The 18630-nt window shown below is 34.0% G+C and overlaps 1 protein-coding gene across 9 annotated transcripts in view; it reads right to left on the bottom strand.

Annotated features, from left to right (window-relative positions):
• The window catches only part of PsGEF (Protostome-specific GEF), a 53052-nt gene that overhangs the window by 8495 nt on the left and 25927 nt on the right, over nt 1–18630 (bottom strand). For all 9 annotated transcript variants that reach the window (XR_014878430.1, XR_014878431.1, XM_085193014.1 and 6 more), the window contains exons 5-21: nt 11603–11790; nt 11113–11284; nt 10742–10927; nt 10272–10509; nt 7915–8091; nt 7403–7561; nt 6697–6915; nt 6246–6359; nt 5899–6109; nt 5377–5530; nt 4987–5092; nt 2272–2430; nt 2023–2190; nt 746–1939; nt 603–673; nt 412–518; nt 172–310 (exon numbers count right to left, since the gene is read on the bottom strand). Coding sequence is in view for 7 of the 9 variants with exons in the window: in XM_085193014.1 (XP_085049140.1) it covers nt 172–310; nt 412–518; nt 603–673; nt 746–1939; nt 2023–2190; nt 2272–2430; nt 4987–5092; nt 5377–5530; nt 5899–6109; nt 6246–6359; nt 6697–6915; nt 7403–7561; nt 7915–8091; nt 10272–10509; nt 10742–10927; nt 11113–11284; nt 11603–11790 (3762 nt within the window). In the remaining 2 variants the exon portion in view is untranslated. The remainder of the gene's footprint in view (nt 1–171; nt 311–411; nt 519–602; nt 674–745; nt 1940–2022; nt 2191–2271; nt 2431–4986; nt 5093–5376; nt 5531–5898; nt 6110–6245; nt 6360–6696; nt 6916–7402; nt 7562–7914; nt 8092–10271; nt 10510–10741; nt 10928–11112; nt 11285–11602; nt 11791–18630) is intronic.

The following is an 18630-nucleotide window of genomic DNA, read 5'->3' as shown; positions in this document are numbered from 1 at the left end:
TTAAAGATAATAATTTATGTAATTTGTATTCACAGATTTTGGTGAAGATGTGACAGGAATGTTTGATTAGTACGAAATATTGTGATTAAATTATAACTAAAGAAGTGTATTTTATAAGAAAGAAGGATTCTCTATTATCGTTTATTATAATTATTAACTAGCAATACGTACCGTTCTAGGAATGACGGCTGCTTGTGAGCTATAGAAGTATTTGGCACGCTCTCTGTGTGACTAAATATGTTCATTTTTTCAACAACAAAAGAACCAGCTCTAGCAGTCCATCCCATGATACCTCCAGCTGCGCTAGATACTATGGATAATATAAAGAAATAATCCATATATATCAGATTTTTTACATATAAAATAGAAATGCAATCTATTAAGTGTATAGATGATTTATATTAGAATTACCTGTGCTATATGTTTTAGCGATGTCTGATTCCTGTGCTGTCAGTCTTACATTACCATCATCAGTCTCATCTGATGGGAGCCGTTCCAAGCTTGACATAGTACCATATCTAAAAAATGAATTAGTATAAAATATATTCGTATTAAATTTTTCAATGAATTCAAACCTGAAAAGTTGAAAAAATTATGCTTACCGTTTTAATGTAACATAAGGTAAGTCTTCGGGAACATCAGGGGAATCAGGAGACTCATCTATTAGATCATCCTGAAATTGAAGCAGTAATAGTAGAACAGAACACAATATACTTTTAACTCTAAGATAATTAGATATACTTACAGTCTTACTTGTCGTATTATAATCAGGCGTAGGTGGAACTACTGCTATATTAGGTACAGGTGATTCGGATTTAATAGAACCTAGACTACCCGGTCTTGAACTAGTTCTAAGAGCACTAACACCAATATGTTCATAATTTGTCCTTTTGAATGGCTCCATTCTCATAAGATGAGCTGCAGGATTGATAGCTGATAAGCCCATTAACATTAGTGGACCCAATTCAGAATCTTCATCTGAAAAAACGTCACTGGTATTCGCATTTATATCCTCAAAACCTTCATTTTTTTTATTTATGTCACCATTCATTTTACTGACAGCGGATATACCCATTCTTGGTGACCTTCTCATACCTCTTTCTATTCTAAAATCATTGTCATCTTCATGTATGGAATCATCATCTAGGAAAACCGAAGATGTTCTCAAACAAGTTCCCACATTTTCTCTTTTTGTTATAATATTCATTCCCAATACTTTGTTTAAAACGGTTTCGGCCTTTTGTCTTGTTCGTTCATCTTTTCTAATAGTTGCTGGCGATGGATGTGTTGACGGTTTTGTTTTTGATAAGACAATACTTTCAACACATTTAATTTCATTTAAGTATTTCTCTTGAGCTATAACGCATTGAACTTGGTTAGCTATATTTGAGCTAGATGTTCTTAAGTCATTTGAACTAGAATTAAACACCATAGAGCTACAGGTGGTGTGACTAGTTGATAAGGGACTATTTCTACTACTAGAGGTTGGGCTAGGTGATCTAATTGAATTTTCTTTTCTCAGTTCTAAGTGACTCTTTGTATGACTTCTGGTTATACTTCTATTTAAAACACCTGAATCAGTTTTCAGATCATAAGATTTAGATTTGAGCATTCTTTGACTTTGTTCTATAGAATCTATTACTTTAATGGCAGCTTTAGGACCATCTTCGGGTCGTATTCGGATAGCACCTTTACGTTCCAAGTGAGTAAAGTGTTTTTGTTTGCGGTTACCACAGTGTGCGCTACAGATGCTTGGAGTACTTTTCACTGAGGTCGATTTGGCTGAACTTTGCGGCGAAGCTTCAGGTTTAGGTTTAGGAGGCATTGGAGGGTCTTTTTGTGAAATTAACGGGCTATTAGGTTTAGATAAGCACTTTTTGTGACATTGTCGACACACAGGAATAGTGTCTACTACAACTGGACTTGTTCGAACCGTTATCTGAAAAGTGTTTATTGAATTTGAAAATCGCCTTGATGTTGATTAACTTATTTTTACAGGATTTGGCTCTACTAAGCGCTTACCTGACTTCCGGAATTACTGCTTTTTGATGGACTTCTATCATTTTCCTTTTTTTCGACATTATTAACTACTGCACTCTCTGGAGTATCTACATTACTTTCTACAATATCAGCTACTTCTAAAAGATTCAGCTCTTTTGATCTTTTTCTAAGCTCTTCCACGCTCCACATCTACAATAAATTTTAAAAATGATTGTAGCAATAAAGCTGAATGATTATTCTGGAATTTTATTTGCTTTTGACGAAACTTACTTCCATATCGGGTTCAGGAGGATCTAATTCCTCAGCTTCAGGTAACTGAGTCATCCATCTCTGAAGATGAAGTGTCGACCCACGACTTCTGTTACTTCTCGCTCCTTCTACAGCACTCCCACCTGCTCCAGTTTGCGTTTCCGCAGAACTTCGTCGTGTCTACAATATTTTGATTTAAAAGTGTTTTTTTTTCGTTTGCTTCCTTTATTAATGGTTTTTATTAAATCTTGATAGCATCAATATAAGAAGATTGTTATATTTTAAATTACGTGTTTAATAATATAAATTAATCTGTTTATTTGTAATTCTCAGTATAAATTTATATGACTAGCCAAAAGTGTTTTTCTCAAAAAATATAAAACCAATGAAGCTTCAGCTTATAATAATAATATTAAGGCTCATATTATATTAATAGCATCAGTTCTAATGCATTGCACTAAATAATATACAAATAACAGACTATACAAATTGCTACAAATTGATATACATTTGTGTACTACAAAGAAAAATGGTAGGTAGCGTTCGATAGCGTCGCAAAATAGGGGGTTTATTTTAAAATGTCAGAAATAAAAAGAAAATTACCATTGACAAAGTCACTTTATTCACCGATCATAATAAATTTCTGCTTCGATCTAAACAAAACATCCAAATTTTATATATCGATTATACGCCACGTAGAACCCAGAACAATAAGTAAAAATGCTTTCTCAAAATTATTACTCTTTTCCTCATTATCTAGACTTATTTTACACAGCCAAAGACATCAAAAATTATTGAATCTAACTACCAAAAATGTTTTTTCCAAAAATTAGGTCATACATCGACAAACCCCGGGAATAGGTTATGTGAACATTTTACGATGCTAGCGATTATACACACGCGCTCGTCTATTCTCTCAGAACAAACATGATCAAAGTCAATGTGAGCATCAATTGTTTAAGAAATAAGCAGTGACTACTTGAATTCACACAACTACCATTTTTCATTGTAACACGTTATTCTAATGGCAATGCATTTAAAGAAGCAATACGGAAAATAAATTGTGATATAATAATGAAATGTGAAACGAATTTCGCAAAACTAATCGCCAAATATCCACATGACCTGTACAATTTTGTGATTATGTACAGACGGCCGTCCGCTCTAGTTAATACTAGTACGTACCCAGCTGTTGGCTATACAAGGAATAGACAGGGACGACGGTCACGAGATAAAGCTAATAATTATAACAGACTTAATTTTAATAGATAAACAAATATAAATTTCCTACATGAAAGAAAGACAAAAATTAACATTGCCAGATAAAAATAACTTAACGCTAAAGTAGTATGTTGAGCAACATGCTGTTTCATCAGGAAAACAAATTTAAGATAAGGACGGAAGACTCAAGAAGCAATACAAAAACTATTAGTTCAAAGTCGTATAAACATCCCTACGATTGGTACCCTATAGTTACACATTTGACACTGATCCTATATTATGGTAAATTGTAAAATATCGGCATACATTTAAGTGAGTTTTAAAACTCACTTAAATGTATGCCGTAATGTTCTTAAGAACTCAGTTTAGTAATTTCAGTCCTGTTCAGTTTTATTCCACGTACCCAGCGGTTCTGCTCGGAGGGGGCTTACATCTAGAATATTCTACGTATATAGCCAAAATACCAAGATCTGGGAGCACTGATAATGTTCGAAAATATATCTATAAATTTTTGCCACAACCTTATCTTAACCCTCAATTATAAGCAAATTTAACAATCCAACAAGTTTGCTTTCTTTATTTACATAAGAAGCCAAAAGGGATGTTTTTAATTTTCTTTCAAAAAACATCCATATATTAAAAATTTTGATGTAATGATGATTTATTATCATCATTATAAGACTTCAATTCCTTTTTATAATCCTTTGTTCAAAGTTTCATACTCTTAGGTATAATTAGATTTTTTGGTAAAATATAAGTAGGCTCGATTCATAAGATGGTAATGACAACATACACTTACGTTACGACGGATATTCATTGAAGTAAAACTAGATCAAATCTAGGACATTCCGAATATTTACATTGTAATATAATATTTGGGATATCGTTTTAAGTGACAAAATTTAAGAGTCATCTGACGATTTTGCAGCATTAAATATTATTTCTTCGCATCCGGGGAAAGTAGTTGTCTAACTCCGGATCGGACTCCGCGGATCAAAGCTCTAAATAGGCTGGTGGGGTCGGTCGTTCTGGTAGAGCAACTCTAGGCAGCAAAGGATCTTCAGGGAGAAATATGCGCTCTTCGACAGCGTGTTTATATGAAGGGTCTACGTCTAAATCAGCTAAAGCGAGATCAGCCTCAAACGATTCCCATCTACAAGGACTAATTTCGGAATAATCCTCTCCACCGTCGGGGGTAAGTTGGGCACTGGGAGACGCTGGCTCCTCGTTTCTTTCTATACTGGATGAGGACACGAAATGCGATGAAAATGTTTGAGAATCAGCGGGGGAGAGGTTAGCAGATGGGGTTTCTGGAGTGGGGGCTGTTTTCCAAACAGTGCTAAGAGGCCCTCTAACTGGTTTTGGTTGGGGGGAATTCGAATTGGATCCTACATCGAAGCTAACTCGAACTTCTTTCTCGGGTCGTTCTTCGACGAGCATATTTAAGTGAGAGCGGTAAGAGCTGGCGGGTAAGAGAGCGAGGCTAGAGTGTCGTTGTATGCTGGATCCTGATACCTGGCGTTGTTGGGAGTCGAGGGTTGCGAGGCTGAAGGTTAGTTGAGGGTCAGGTGAGTCCAAAGGCGATCCGAGAGGTGTCCCAGACATCGTGTGAGCTCGATATCTAAAAAAGGAGAAATTATGTAACACAATTTTTGAAAAATTTAAAATGTCCGACTGTAACGCAGTGGTTTAGATTCATTCTCTCGACATGGGAAGATAAAATGTGTACTTGAGTTGTATCATTTAATAAAATGTTTCTTAAAAAGGCAGCAGTAGAGTAGGTATTATCTACCTACCCTGCTAAATGGGGGAGATGGAACTAGATAAGATAATAAAATCATTAACAAATAGAATATCAGATCAATTTGTACTCGTATATAAATAGTACTCTAATTTTGTACATACATTTGCCTCTGTAACAAGCTCTGCCACACCGCTTTCAAGTCAATAGATGGTGCCCGCAGTACAATAGGTCGAGATCGCGCCGGCGTCCGTGGAGCACACGACACTAACGGACTCTCGCCACCAGGTCTACCCAATATTAGACGGAATTCAGTCGCTGAAATAAAATAATAATCGTCATCTTTTTGTAAAAAAATCGGGAAGTAAAGCCGGAAAGTGGGGAACGAAGTATCTTAACACTATGTTCCCTCTGCCTACCCTGCTGCGTGCGTTTGAATGATTTTTCACTTTTTCGCTCTTTTGTCGAGGTAAAGTGCGACGTTGAGTTCCGCCACTCTACACGCAATTCGGCGGAAAGTGGGAAACGGAGTAATCTTAATGGGAATGAAATGTCTTACACTAGGTTCCCAGGTTCCCTCTGCAGAGTACTCCCATGTGTACGATACAGCCTAAAGCTCAAAAAAATAAACTGAAATATAAGGTAAATAAAGAAATTTCGAAAATTATTATCATTAAAGTCTGTACCTTTTTTCCTAATATTAAACTGTGCTTCTGACACCGTTCCTAACGCCACAGGTTCTTCTGTGACGAACAGGACTCGATCCCGCGATACCGTAGCGAAGAGCAATAGATCACTGAACAACAAGGCCCAGTACGGTCTGATTGTCCTCCCTTCAACCCGAGATAACTCCCCACCAAATATCCATTGCCTTCCTGCTGTACTTAAGACGAATGGCTGAAAAGAAGTCATAGTAAGTCTTGATGTAATTTCTTGGAGTAAAAATGTACGAATAAAACACGGATTTAGCAGTTTTACGTTTTACTTACTTCTCGTAAGTTGAACTGTATAATTATATAAGCTTGATACTCACCTTACATCTAGTGAACACGAGGCGACTCTCCAGATCGGCAACGGAGAGCAACGGCTTACCGTCACCCGCGAGACCCATTAGGCCCGAACCAGCTGTCACGTCCTGATAACCACTCTGGAAATTAAGAAATAGATATTTAATTTATTGTTATTATTTATTCGGAGTTATAACAGACTTTTATACATAACTAGCGGACGCGCGCAGCTTCGCCTGCCTATTTGCACCCTTAGGGGTGAATTCTAAACAGTGTTAAAACAGTGTATTGCGTGTTGAGTGGCGGAACACAATGCCACGCTGTGCCTCGACATCAAAGCGAAGATATAAAAATATTACATATTTCATTTCGTCGAGAAGGCTCGAACCCACAACCAGTCGCCCTTACAGTCGTACACTTGAGTTTTTGTGCCACAACTGGCCTCGTAAAATTTAGGTAGTAGCTAATATAGTTTACTTGAAGTTGTTCCACGATGACTTGCAGCTGCTTTTTTTCCAATTGATCATAAGGTCCTGCGCCGTTAGAAGAAGCGGCCGCTCTCATTAACCTAAGAAGCTCTCTAAACTGTTCTAAAGGTTTGTGAACTAAGGAGGTGATGTCTGGTCTTCTCCTTGGTATCGGAGGACTCGTACAAAATCTTGAAAATGCCCCGCTTGGATCTTTGGATTTTTTTACCTGATAAATAATAAGCATAGGTAAATACAGCTTATAAGTAATTTGGTCTTTTAATATTATTTAAAATTAAACTAGCGTCATTTTGGCTGTTTTGTTTTAAGTACACTAAAACTAAATATGAATATAATACTCATTTTTTTCTACTATCATGTGTATAACTTAGATATTTCTAATGCTTTGTCAAATTGCTAGACTTCAGATGGAGCTTTTTTGAAATAAATATATAAGTCTTTATTATACTTTTTAAATTATAATTCTAGTTACTTCCTTATTAAATAGTATGTTAACATGGTATTATATTTATGTTGAAGATGATAATTAAATATCATTCAATTTTTCTATATAAAACTAGCGACACGAGCGTGGCTTCGCCCGCTAAAATGTTAATGGTATATTAGTGTTTCATCTAAATACATTTATTAGTTTTTCGTAAAAGTGTAACATATCCTCACAAATTTTCACATTTAGAATATTAGAAGAAGCTTACCAGAACACAGTCAGCCCTTTTCAGTCCCAGACAATATTTTTTATAAAGGCTAAGAAAAGTTGGTGCTTTTTGTAAATATACAGCGACAACTGTTGATGTTTGTATTTCAGTATCATCTTGAACTACTTGATCCAAGATATCCTCTGACAGTCTAAAAATCTAAAAAAATATGTTATCATCAATGACTTTCTTTTTTTTCTTATTGTTTTTCTTGTTTTTATTATTTTCTCCTTATTATGTGATGTTTATGACAAGTTATAAAAATAATAAAAAAAAGAAAAGTATACACAACAAAATTTTATAACTAAGAAAATAGATCAATTCAATGTTTTGGGAAAAGGTAAAACTTTCGCAATATTGACTTTTTACCAACGTATCTTTTAAAGTTAAGATACACAATTGATGGTTTTTAAGTTTTGCACTAATATTACTTTCTCTATATTCTGCCTTACTAAAATATAATTATGTATTGACATACTACAGAAAAAATATTTCTCTACGTTTACATTTACCTCTTCAATATTCTGGAATAACAATTGATGATCGCTTGGAGCTATCAAATCGGCTCTTTCAGCGAGCGGCGATACAAAACGTACTAGGCCGAACTGTAGGCACGTGGCGTAGTGTTGCTCTCTCGAGACTACGGCCAGTAGGGCGCGTTTTCGCCCGTCTGTTGATAGGCTTGTTGTCTGTTGGGAATTGTTTTTTTTTTAAATTTAAGCTAGCTTCACGCTGAATCCCGCACACAGTAGGATAGGCAGAGGGAGTCTAGTGTTAAGATACTCCGTTCCTCACTTTCCTCCAAATTCTGGAGCCATTGCGTGTTGAGTGGCGGAAGAAAAGAGGAAGCGAAGAAATGGAAATATAAATTTAAATAAATATTTCTTTTTTTCCAGTGGGGATCGAACCCACCACCACTCGCTTTTAAAGGCACACATTGTGCCCTTGCGCCACGACTAGCCTATTGTTGGTTTTATATGAGTATTTACGATTGTAGCACTACCTTTATTGTATAATCACTAACTTTATAGGAAAAATATTTAGATAATGTATAAAGAAAGGAATGTAGCGGGAATTGAACCCGTGCCTCTAGGATATCCTTATATTGTAAGCGTGGAATAAGAGTTTAAAATATTTGTTTTAGTATTTTTTTATCTAAGTTATAATAACTTCTTTGTTTTGTTCTATTATTATTCACGTTTTATTATAGAAATTTTAAATTTTACTTATAATTTAAGGCTCTGTATCATATCTTAAACATAAAACAAAAATAGTGCTGTGGACGAATTTATTGAATGATTTAGCGTAATTACAACAAAAATATATAAAATTGTGTTGCGGACTCATTATAACTAGTATGATACGTTCAAAGTGTAATTTTAAATATAGCTTTTCTTTGGCATCGCCATTTTGATATCCGCTTTATACACCCACAAGTTAGTCATAAAACTAAAACTCAAACTCAAAGCTGGTGCAAATTATAAAATTTGGAACTACAATGAGTATAGAATGCTTTAAAATTTTTGTAATAATATTATTTTTTAAATATGTACAAAGAAAATATTAAGTATTTTATTTTAGAACTTACTGTCAAAACATTTCATTGTCGTTTCGTTAAAAATGTAATGTCTATAATTGTAATAATAATGATTAATTATTTGCTTAGGAAGGGAAAGTTAAGGGAGATGAGATAAAAAAAATAAAAAAGGCAACAAATAATTATAAGCAATAAATTTATTTGCACTTAATATTAAGAAACATAAATTAGAAAAAAAATGAAAAACAAAAATAATGATAACAGGAACCAAAAAAAAGATTTGCGAATTACAAAAATAATGTAAATTAGCTTAAAACACACAATTTCAATTGCGTTTTTTACAAAAATAAACAAAAATAATGCGATAACACAAAAATGTATACACATCTAGATAGGTTCTAAGATACTTAAGAAACTAATAAAAAAAAATTAATAACACACGACAATCTATTACAATGAAAATAAATAATAATAACAAAATAAATAATAACAAAACAGAAATATTAAACGTAACGTTTCCCCTTTTATAAAACCCAATAACAGTTATTTGAACGTAATAACAGTTATTTTACCAAATAACATCTAATTATTATTAGGATTATTGAGATTGTTATATTATTCTATTAATAAAAAATCTGTACAAGCAAGAACACAAATTAAAATTACACAAACTTCTATACTATAGTGGAATGTACTGAAGTAATCTACTATCTACATAAGTAACGATAAGTACGAGTTTATAAGAAATAAGATTACAAACAAACACACCAAATTAAATGTTAAATTAAAATAAATTTGTTTAAGACATTAAATCGAAAGTAAGTCAACACTAGCACCACTTTACCAAAAAAAATTCGAATTTTGCTCTAGTAATATTTGCCAAATAATTTACATCAAAAACTATCGATGACTAGTATGAATTTAATTTGAATAGTGATCGAGTGGACCGAGTTTATATAAAGTAATCGAAAGATGGTTCATAAATAATTTTTGGAATAATAAGATAAAAACAATTTTCACATAATCTTGAATTCAGTGTAATTCTATGTTCAAAGGTGTAAATATTGTCAAAATATTTTAATGTTATTATAAAAAAATATGAATTAATTTTGTAAAGAAAAGCATTATTTCCAATAATACATGTGATAGAAATTTTTTCTTAATCTGGTTAGATAATGTCTCTATATAAGCTCAAAGTGGTCTTTATATAAGATTTTTTTAAGCATAAAAAGTGTAGTTGATTTTCAAGCCAAGAATTTATTTATATAAAACTCATCCACTCGATCACACACAAAAAAACCAAAAAATCTATACAATAATTCCATTACCTACCTCTTTAGAAAATGTGACCTGAGGTAAATGTAATTTACGACGATCCAAAGATTGGCTGGTCGACGAACAAGCTGTGGGAGGTCTTGGAACTGCTGGAGACGCCAGGGTACCGGCTCTTGGGGACCTTGGAGGCGGTGGAGTAGATTCAGGAGGTGGTACCATCTGGAGACGACGGATTCCGACCCCGTTTTGAGGTACCCGCCTAAAGGTTTCCATGTTTAGGGTCTGCCCTGCTGACCTGGAATAGAGTTTGATAGTGAATATATTTGTTATTTTTGAGTATTTTTTTTAATAACATGTTGGTAAATATGAGGGTATTTTGTATAGTTTTGTATCAATAGCAAAAAAATAAGGACAACTATTATAATAATTACCGTTATACGACATAATCGTCATAATTTCTGTTGTCCGAAAACTTCTATGTAACAGATGTATACATTTAAAAAAGTAAACAATTAAAAAAAACTCACTTAACAAGATTCCTGACTTCCTCCTCATTAGCTGTAACAACATTCTTATTGCCAACAAACACTATATAATCTCCCGCCCGTAACCCTGCTCTCTCAGCCGCCCCTCCAGCTGCCACTCGCTCCACGCGCGGTGGTCGCGTCCAAACCACTGTGAAACCGAAACCACCGCTGGTGCCGCGAACTAATCTGTTGAGAATATAAGATATTAAATATTGGACGATATACAATTTTGTAGAAAAATGGCAAATTGCAAGTGACACGTTCTCTGTCCATCTTTAAAAATATGAATGTCACATAAGTCAGTTTAAAGGAAGACAAAAAAATTAAGAAGTAAACTTAGAGTAAAGTTAGAGTTATATTACAGTACTCACTTTCTGGTAGTTGTAAAAGGTGTCCGTCCATGTCTTTGCGTTCGTCGTGGTACATTCGGATCTTCCGGTGGATCAAGTTCCAAGTACCTCAAAAACAGATGCTCGTCAGCTTCCCGCTGTAATGCTGCTGCTACTTGCGCTTGGTTCGTTGCTGAGCCGTTAGAAGCTACGCCTAGTGAATAAAAATAATACTTATTATTTATAAATTTTTTTAAGCAGTTTCTACGAAAATTTGTTTATAGGAGAATTTTGAATTTTTACAGAGTAAATGAGAAATTTATTTATGAGATTTTTTCTTAACAATAGTAAGAAATGATGTAGAAAGTTGAATTCTTGGAATACTTAGTTATAATTAATTGGTTAATTCAAATTTAGCTATGAGCTTCATTTTAACCAATTACAAATTCCTATGTTGTCTCAAGATGTGAAATGATATGAAAAACTATTAAAGTAAAATATATTATTCATAGAATACGAATATAAAATGTACCTTTATCCACATTCTCTTTGGCGCCATCGTTGGTGCTAGTCTCAGTGTTGTCGGTGGCCATCTTGCGTCGCTCGGTCACGCGGTCCTGTGCCGCGCTCTGGCGCCCCTGCAGGAAGTACGTGCCGGAGATGTCGTTTTTAATTGCATCTTTCAAAGGGAACGAGACACATCCTAGAAACTCGCTCCGCCTGGAACAATGGAAAGTTATTTGTGAGTCACTTTGGAAAAGTTTGCAGGAAGGTGCTTGAACTAAAAGAGTGCATTTCTAAAGAAGTGTTCAAATTTTAATTGGATAAAACAAAGATTTTTGGTTTAAATATGTACAAGTATTTTTGATATCAATAAAGTTTTGATGGCAAATTGAGTTACATTTGCAGGGAGAACTCCCTTCTGGCCCTGCTAAGGAGATTCAAAGGGAGATAGTCATGCTTAGGCGAGTAAGAATGTTTGTTAGGTAATGGGCCGCTGATTATATAGGTCTATCACGTCTCCCTATATCATAATTCTCAGCGAAGGTGACACAGTTTATTTACATTTAAACACTCACATGACACAGAAAGGACAATAGATAGCTAAAATTAAATAATAGAAGTTTCTAGCACATCATCGTATTGTTGTCATATTATTCAAACGAATGCATCATCATTTCTTAATATCGCACGAAAATTTTTAATATAATCCAATTTTCAATACTAATCAGTAAGCTATTATTTACGGTCTTTGGAAATCTCCATGTTGCTTCCTTCTATAAATATATACTTCATATGTAATTGATCACAGTTTAACTTTCATAAATCTAATATGAATAGTTCATGGTAAAAAATTGTGCGTCACGCTGACTGTGTGAGCCTATTGTATGTAGGTAGTTATTATCATAGTGCACGTCAGCCAAGTCCCAAATACATGCATGGATTTAGAGAATTGATGCCTCATCGTTGCACCAGAGTGGGTCAAATTTCTTTTCTTTTATTTAACAATTCTTATTTCAATAATGTCATTACTTACATTTTTACTCGTATTATTACATTTATAATTTTAGAGAAAGTGAAGATTTCTGTTTTTCTATAATATATTATGTTTGACACCATTCTTTCCTCAAAAGAATTGAATTAATCAATTCATATAATTTCAATTTTGTTAATAATTTATAACATACGAGCATAGCTGTTGTCACAAAATCAGATTTACTATGAATTCTTGATTACATCAATAATAGATGGAGGCTTGCAAATTGCACACATCATTAATAAGTTAATTATATACGCGACCGACCTCTGGCCATTGATTTTTCAGTACTTTCTGTTTTATGAAGAGCGTGAAACATTCGCATGTTAGGTTGTTTCAAAACATTTGAAGTAGAAAGTTACCGTGACCTTGCTCCTTAGAACTATAATTATAAGTCCTTGCCAAGTTTACAGCGTCAACTCGTTGTAGTTACTTATTAGTCCTTTATTGATATCGAGTTTGATTATACTTTTAAAGTAAGAATTAGGACTTAAATATGGTTTAGACTTGTTTTATGAGTGACAGAGTAGGTTTACTTTTTTACTTTCAAATCTAAGGTTGGTAGTCTTAATTAAATATAATGCAACCGCTTCCATAACTCAGAACGGTGAATTGCGGTTATTATAGTATCTCGCAATCCTTTACAACTACGACAGGTTATATTATACAGGATGTATTTTAATCATGTAATTTGTAATTTGATCAATCAACATTAATCATCTGTACCTAAGTACATTAATATTCTGAGATTACCTCTTCCCCTACATTGCTCTTAACATTAATTTGCACGTTAATTTTAATAGGAATTCCTAATAAACGTTAATAACATACAATCAAATTGGGATCCTCCCTAAGTAATTGGGGAAAACATTACATCCATATCATCATATATTATTATAAATTATATATCATAGGTATATAAACATCGATACACATATCTATAAGGTGTTCGTGCTTCCCTACTGATTCACAAAAGCTTCTAAGCATGCAAGGGCTGTTCCAAAAAGCCTTTCTTCCTGTTCGTGATATTGGAGTGCATATCCATGCGGACTAGTGACGAGGGGACACCAAGCGGGACTTACGGCGATAGTTGTCACTCTTCTTCTAGAATGGGTGAGCTGCCCGTGTGTGATGTCTCCGCTTTATCGTAGATTTCAGCGGGTAGGCTATTTTTTCTGGCCCTCGGCTCAGGAGGATCCCATTCAGGTAAACTATTCTTTCTGCAAAGTTGGGTGCTGCGGTGGGCGTGTTGGTGTGAGCAATGTTGACGGGGGGAAGCGTCCTCGCGTCGCGTCTGGCTTAACCCAGCGACGGTTTGGGATACGAACGACATCTTAGCTCTTTGATATTTCGATCTACACAGAAATGTCTACTGTAGAGGTATATTTGTATGAAATACGCTTTAGTTGTTGTACCATAGTTAGTGTTACTTATAAACGTTGTTTCGTACTTTATTTTATAGTTGAGCAGTTTAAAAGTAATATGAGCTCGTTTAAAAGTAAAGTAAGAAAATTGTACTTGAACACGCAAGTGGCTAACTGAATACATGAATTAGTAAGAAGTTAAGCTGAATTGGCCTTTTTTGGTTATTTATTGATGACGTTTTAAGGACCATTTAAAATGTAACGTTTAATTAAAAAGCTTATAATTAGTTTTCTTTTGTTAGTTGCTATTCAGATCAGGAATTAAAAATTTTAATATTATATAAGCGTCTCCTATATAAAATTTAAATAATTTAGATTAAAAGAAATATTTAATTCTTAAACTCTACTTCTTATCCTGTCTTTCCTTTCGCGTAAGTGAGCATTCAGTATAAGTGACAGTATATTCCATTTTATTTTTCTTCTGTCACATTACGCGCTGCCTACAACTGGTGATTTCAAACAAAAGAGAGTTAGTTGGCTTCAAGCCAGAATATTCATTTGACACTTTATGATGTATTGATGCACGATTGTGTAATAATTTAGAGACGTAGTACGTAGTGCTTCACGCTGCGTGCGTAGCTTCACGCTGTACCCCGCAGACATAATAGTGAAGGCAGAGGGAACCTCAGAATCTAGTGTTAAGACACTGCCGTTCCCCACTTTCCGCTGAATTTTGCAGGCATCATCTGTTGAGTGGCGGTACTCAACGCCGCGGTATGCCTTGACACTAGAGCGAAGGTATGAAAATATTAAATATTTAATTTCCTTATGGGAATCGAACCCACAAGCCGTCACGCTTACAGTCATACGCTGGTGCTGCTTTTCCTTTTTTTGTGACATGATTGGCCTCAAGTACGAGTATATAGTACGAGGTAGTACGTAGAATTCCGCGGAAAGTGGAAAACGGAGGATATTGACACTAGGCTACCTCTGCCTACTTTACTACCTGCGGGATACAGCGTGCTTGCCAATTTTTTTTGTGTAAAAATCATAAAGTTTCATTTAATATTTTTACTTTTATTTATTAATACTTATTTCATTATGTTTATTAACTCTAAAAACTGGTTACTTGAAAATTGACAGACAAGTTTTAACGAGCTTAAAACATGGAAGCCGTAAATAAACTTCTAACACCTTGTTACCATTAAATTAACTTTTAATAACTTGTTCCTAAATTGGCAAATCTAAATCAAGTTGATACATAAAACTTGGCTTAGTGTATCGAGAGAGTACAAAAAATAATTGCTATCATAAAATTTGCCTTATTAGGACAGCATTATTTATCGTTAAATATACTTTATTTAAGGCTGTGGTGGGATAAACATGCTACTGGTTACATGGTTGTGGATTCAATTCCCACTCGGAAAATGAAATATTTAATATTTTTATTTCCTCGGTCTGGTGTCCAGGCAAAGCGCGGCGTTGAGTTATAATAAAATAGTAAATCGGCGGAAAATGGGGAACGGAGTGTCTTAACGCTAGGTTCCCTTACCTTCCCCGCTTTGTGCGTGATATAGCGTGAAGCCTATAATATATTTCTATAAAATCAACGATTTTATTAAAAAATAAAATATTAAAACATGTATTTTAAATTTTTTGCATCATCCTCAAACGGGTGAGATATCAAGGGCAATATAACAGGAGCACTCAGATGGAGAGCACGCCCTACTTTACACTTTGAGGGATCGATATTTCTTACGTCCTCGTACCTACTTTAGGTTACGAGTCCATCTCGAGTGTAAAAGTTGTTAAGTTTCTAAAGTTTTAATGAGAAGTTGCTATTGGTGGTCGTGAGTTCAAATATAAGTTAGAGGAAGATTTATATTTATTTTTAACATTCTAAAATCATCAAGCTATGTCGGAATTATTATACGCTTGTTACAACTTATTTATGTTGTTATTTAGAACGTATGACTCAGTGGTCAGAGTGAGCGTAAATCCCGCTTCGTTAAAATTTATAGACAATCTCTAAATTTTCACAAGATTTTCTGCTTATTCTGAAAAACAATACAGTCACTGCAATACCTAACGATAAAAGAATTGTATTAATCCATTAAAGAAGTAAGAGCGGAGTGATTATTTATTTTATAGTGTTATAGCTCATACACTCCGTTCCCTGCTCTACTAGTTTTAGAGAGATTACCTATTGAGTTGCGGAACTGAACGCCGCGCTTTGTCTTGAACCAAAATAATTCATAAATTGGTGTAGTTATGCTTGCTAATTAGTACTTAATGTAATAAATTTTGCATAAAATAATATATAGCCTTTTATTTGTTTGTAGTTATATTACAGTAATCACGTAATAGTAATAAAAGTTAAATATTCGTTTTCTAACTAAATGAGAATACATTTTATACCAAAATTAAAAGAAATGTTAAAATAAACAAATTACTTTTCGGCAATGGATCATTCATTTCTGTAACCGGAATTCGTTACATTTTTCTTAAATGGGAAGGAAAGGACTTCCCCTTTTCAGGGGTTGGGGTATTACGGCCCATAACTCTGTGTTTGCCTTTACTTATACTTTGTTTATTCCCAATTTCTTTTCAGTTTCATGATCGCCAGTTCGTAAACAACTTAAAAAACGTGGATGAACTTAAACTAAGTATTTCTTAGATTTATGTCTAAAATACTGTCGAAATATGGTAGATTTATGATCGTTATAAGTAATGTTATAGTTAACATAATAAATGGTCTGTTAGTTACCAAATAGATTAGGATTAGCTAGTTCGGTTGATGTGGGTTTGATTCCCATTCACCAAAACTATTGATATTTGAATAATAAACAACCGTCAATTGTTTTTCGAATGGGGGTTTATTTTGCATAGTTTGGGATCAGATATTTCTTAAAGCTCATAGTTTATAAAGTAAATGAAAATGAGTCTAGTCCAGTTTAATATTTCCATTTCTTCGCTCTGGTGTCGAGGAAATGCGCGGTGTTGTGTTGCGACACTCAACACACAATGCCTTCGAAATTTGGCGGAAAATGGGGAACATAATGTTTTAAGAGTTAGGTTCCTTTTGCCTACCCTAGAATACAGGGTGACGCCTAAAAAAATCTTTAAAACTTACATTTGCTTAGCATACATTAAAAGTGTATACACTATTCACTAGTGTATACACAGCTACCATTAAGAAAACCGTACACTCGACAGTTAACGATCGCCCTAATTGCTTTACGTTGATTAATGTAGGTGACACTCCTATACATAATAAACATACACTTCTATCCACGTCTCATCCGTCCTTGACATATTACTATTGGAGCTTTGAAAAATATATATATAATATGTTATCTAAGTTAGAAGTTATTAAGAATGTAAATTTTAATTATGTAAGATGGAAACGGAATGTAATTAAAATTTAAAAAAAAAACTTAAATTAATTTAACTTAATTATATTAATTGTCCATTTTTTTGGGTTTTTTTTTAAGTTGAGAAGAGAAATAGTCACTTCGTATTTCATGGATTCTGATGGCACCTGGATTTTCGCGAAGCACTAAAATCTAGACGTAACCTTTACCTTTATCCTCTTACCAGAAGAGTGAAATAAAAACAGTTCATATCCTCGAGACGGAATCGAACCCGCAACCGTCTCGTAACACCACAACGACCTCAATCCACGGTACTTTGATTACTTATAAAATATATTCACATACATTTTCCATAGTGTGGTACGCAACGTTTGATTCGAATTGCACGCTAATGACGGTCCTCGTGAAATTAGTCCACCCTGTGATTTGAGTAAACTATCGAGTTCCATATTTTTTTCATACAATTTATTTATTAATTTATCAACTAACCACTTAAATGTTTTATAATAACACTAATCGTCACTCACTACTATACTTGCGAAATGTATAAGAAGATTTTTTTTAATACCTTTTCCCGTTATTGCGGGAATCCCAATTTTTTTAGAGCTCCCGTTACTTTCTAACCTATCTAAGTCCTGTAAGTATCGTTTATGGGTTGTCTGTAGATCACCTTGTAACGGAAGAGTTTTATATGCACAAATATATATTTCAATTATTATAGCATCGGAATGAAGCTGGAACAGTTCGAATATATTTGGTATATTTCAATATTCTACTACATGAAGTAATTTTATTTGTTAAAAAAAAATTCTACTCCCGCTATGGTTTAGTATGATTTGAGTTGATAGCACTAGCCTGTGCGTTTGGGCGAAAACTTAAATATTAATTTTAATATTTGTACTCTAGTAAATTTAATTACAAAAAATTGTAAATTCACAAATAGTAAGAAGAAAATAAAAAACGTCCCCAATACACCTTTTTCTTTATAAAAATTCCAACACACAAAAACAACAAGAATAATTGATAAAAACGTCCAACCGTGGACCGACCAAAAAAATAAAAAAAAAATAAACCAGAAAACCAAATAGCTCAATTTTCCGAACCAACGCCGTCCTAATTCCACCGTAACAATAAAAAAATTACCACCCACTATACTTTTACGTAAAACGTAAACCCAACAAATAGATTCTAGGTAATCTAATAGCGGCGTGTTTTACGACTTACGGTAGTTTTACGATCTCCATTTACAAAGTATTGGAGAGTTTGGACAACGCCTCTACAAGTT

This window comes from Heliconius melpomene, chromosome 11 (assembly GCF_056956725.1).
Source record: "Heliconius melpomene rosina isolate 202511_hmr_F chromosome 11, ASM5695672v1, whole genome shotgun sequence".
Classification (NCBI taxonomy): Eukaryota; Metazoa; Arthropoda; class Insecta; order Lepidoptera; family Nymphalidae; genus Heliconius; species Heliconius melpomene.
The sequence above is the reverse complement of the archived record's forward strand: the minus strand, read 5'-3'. Positions and strand labels throughout refer to the sequence as shown.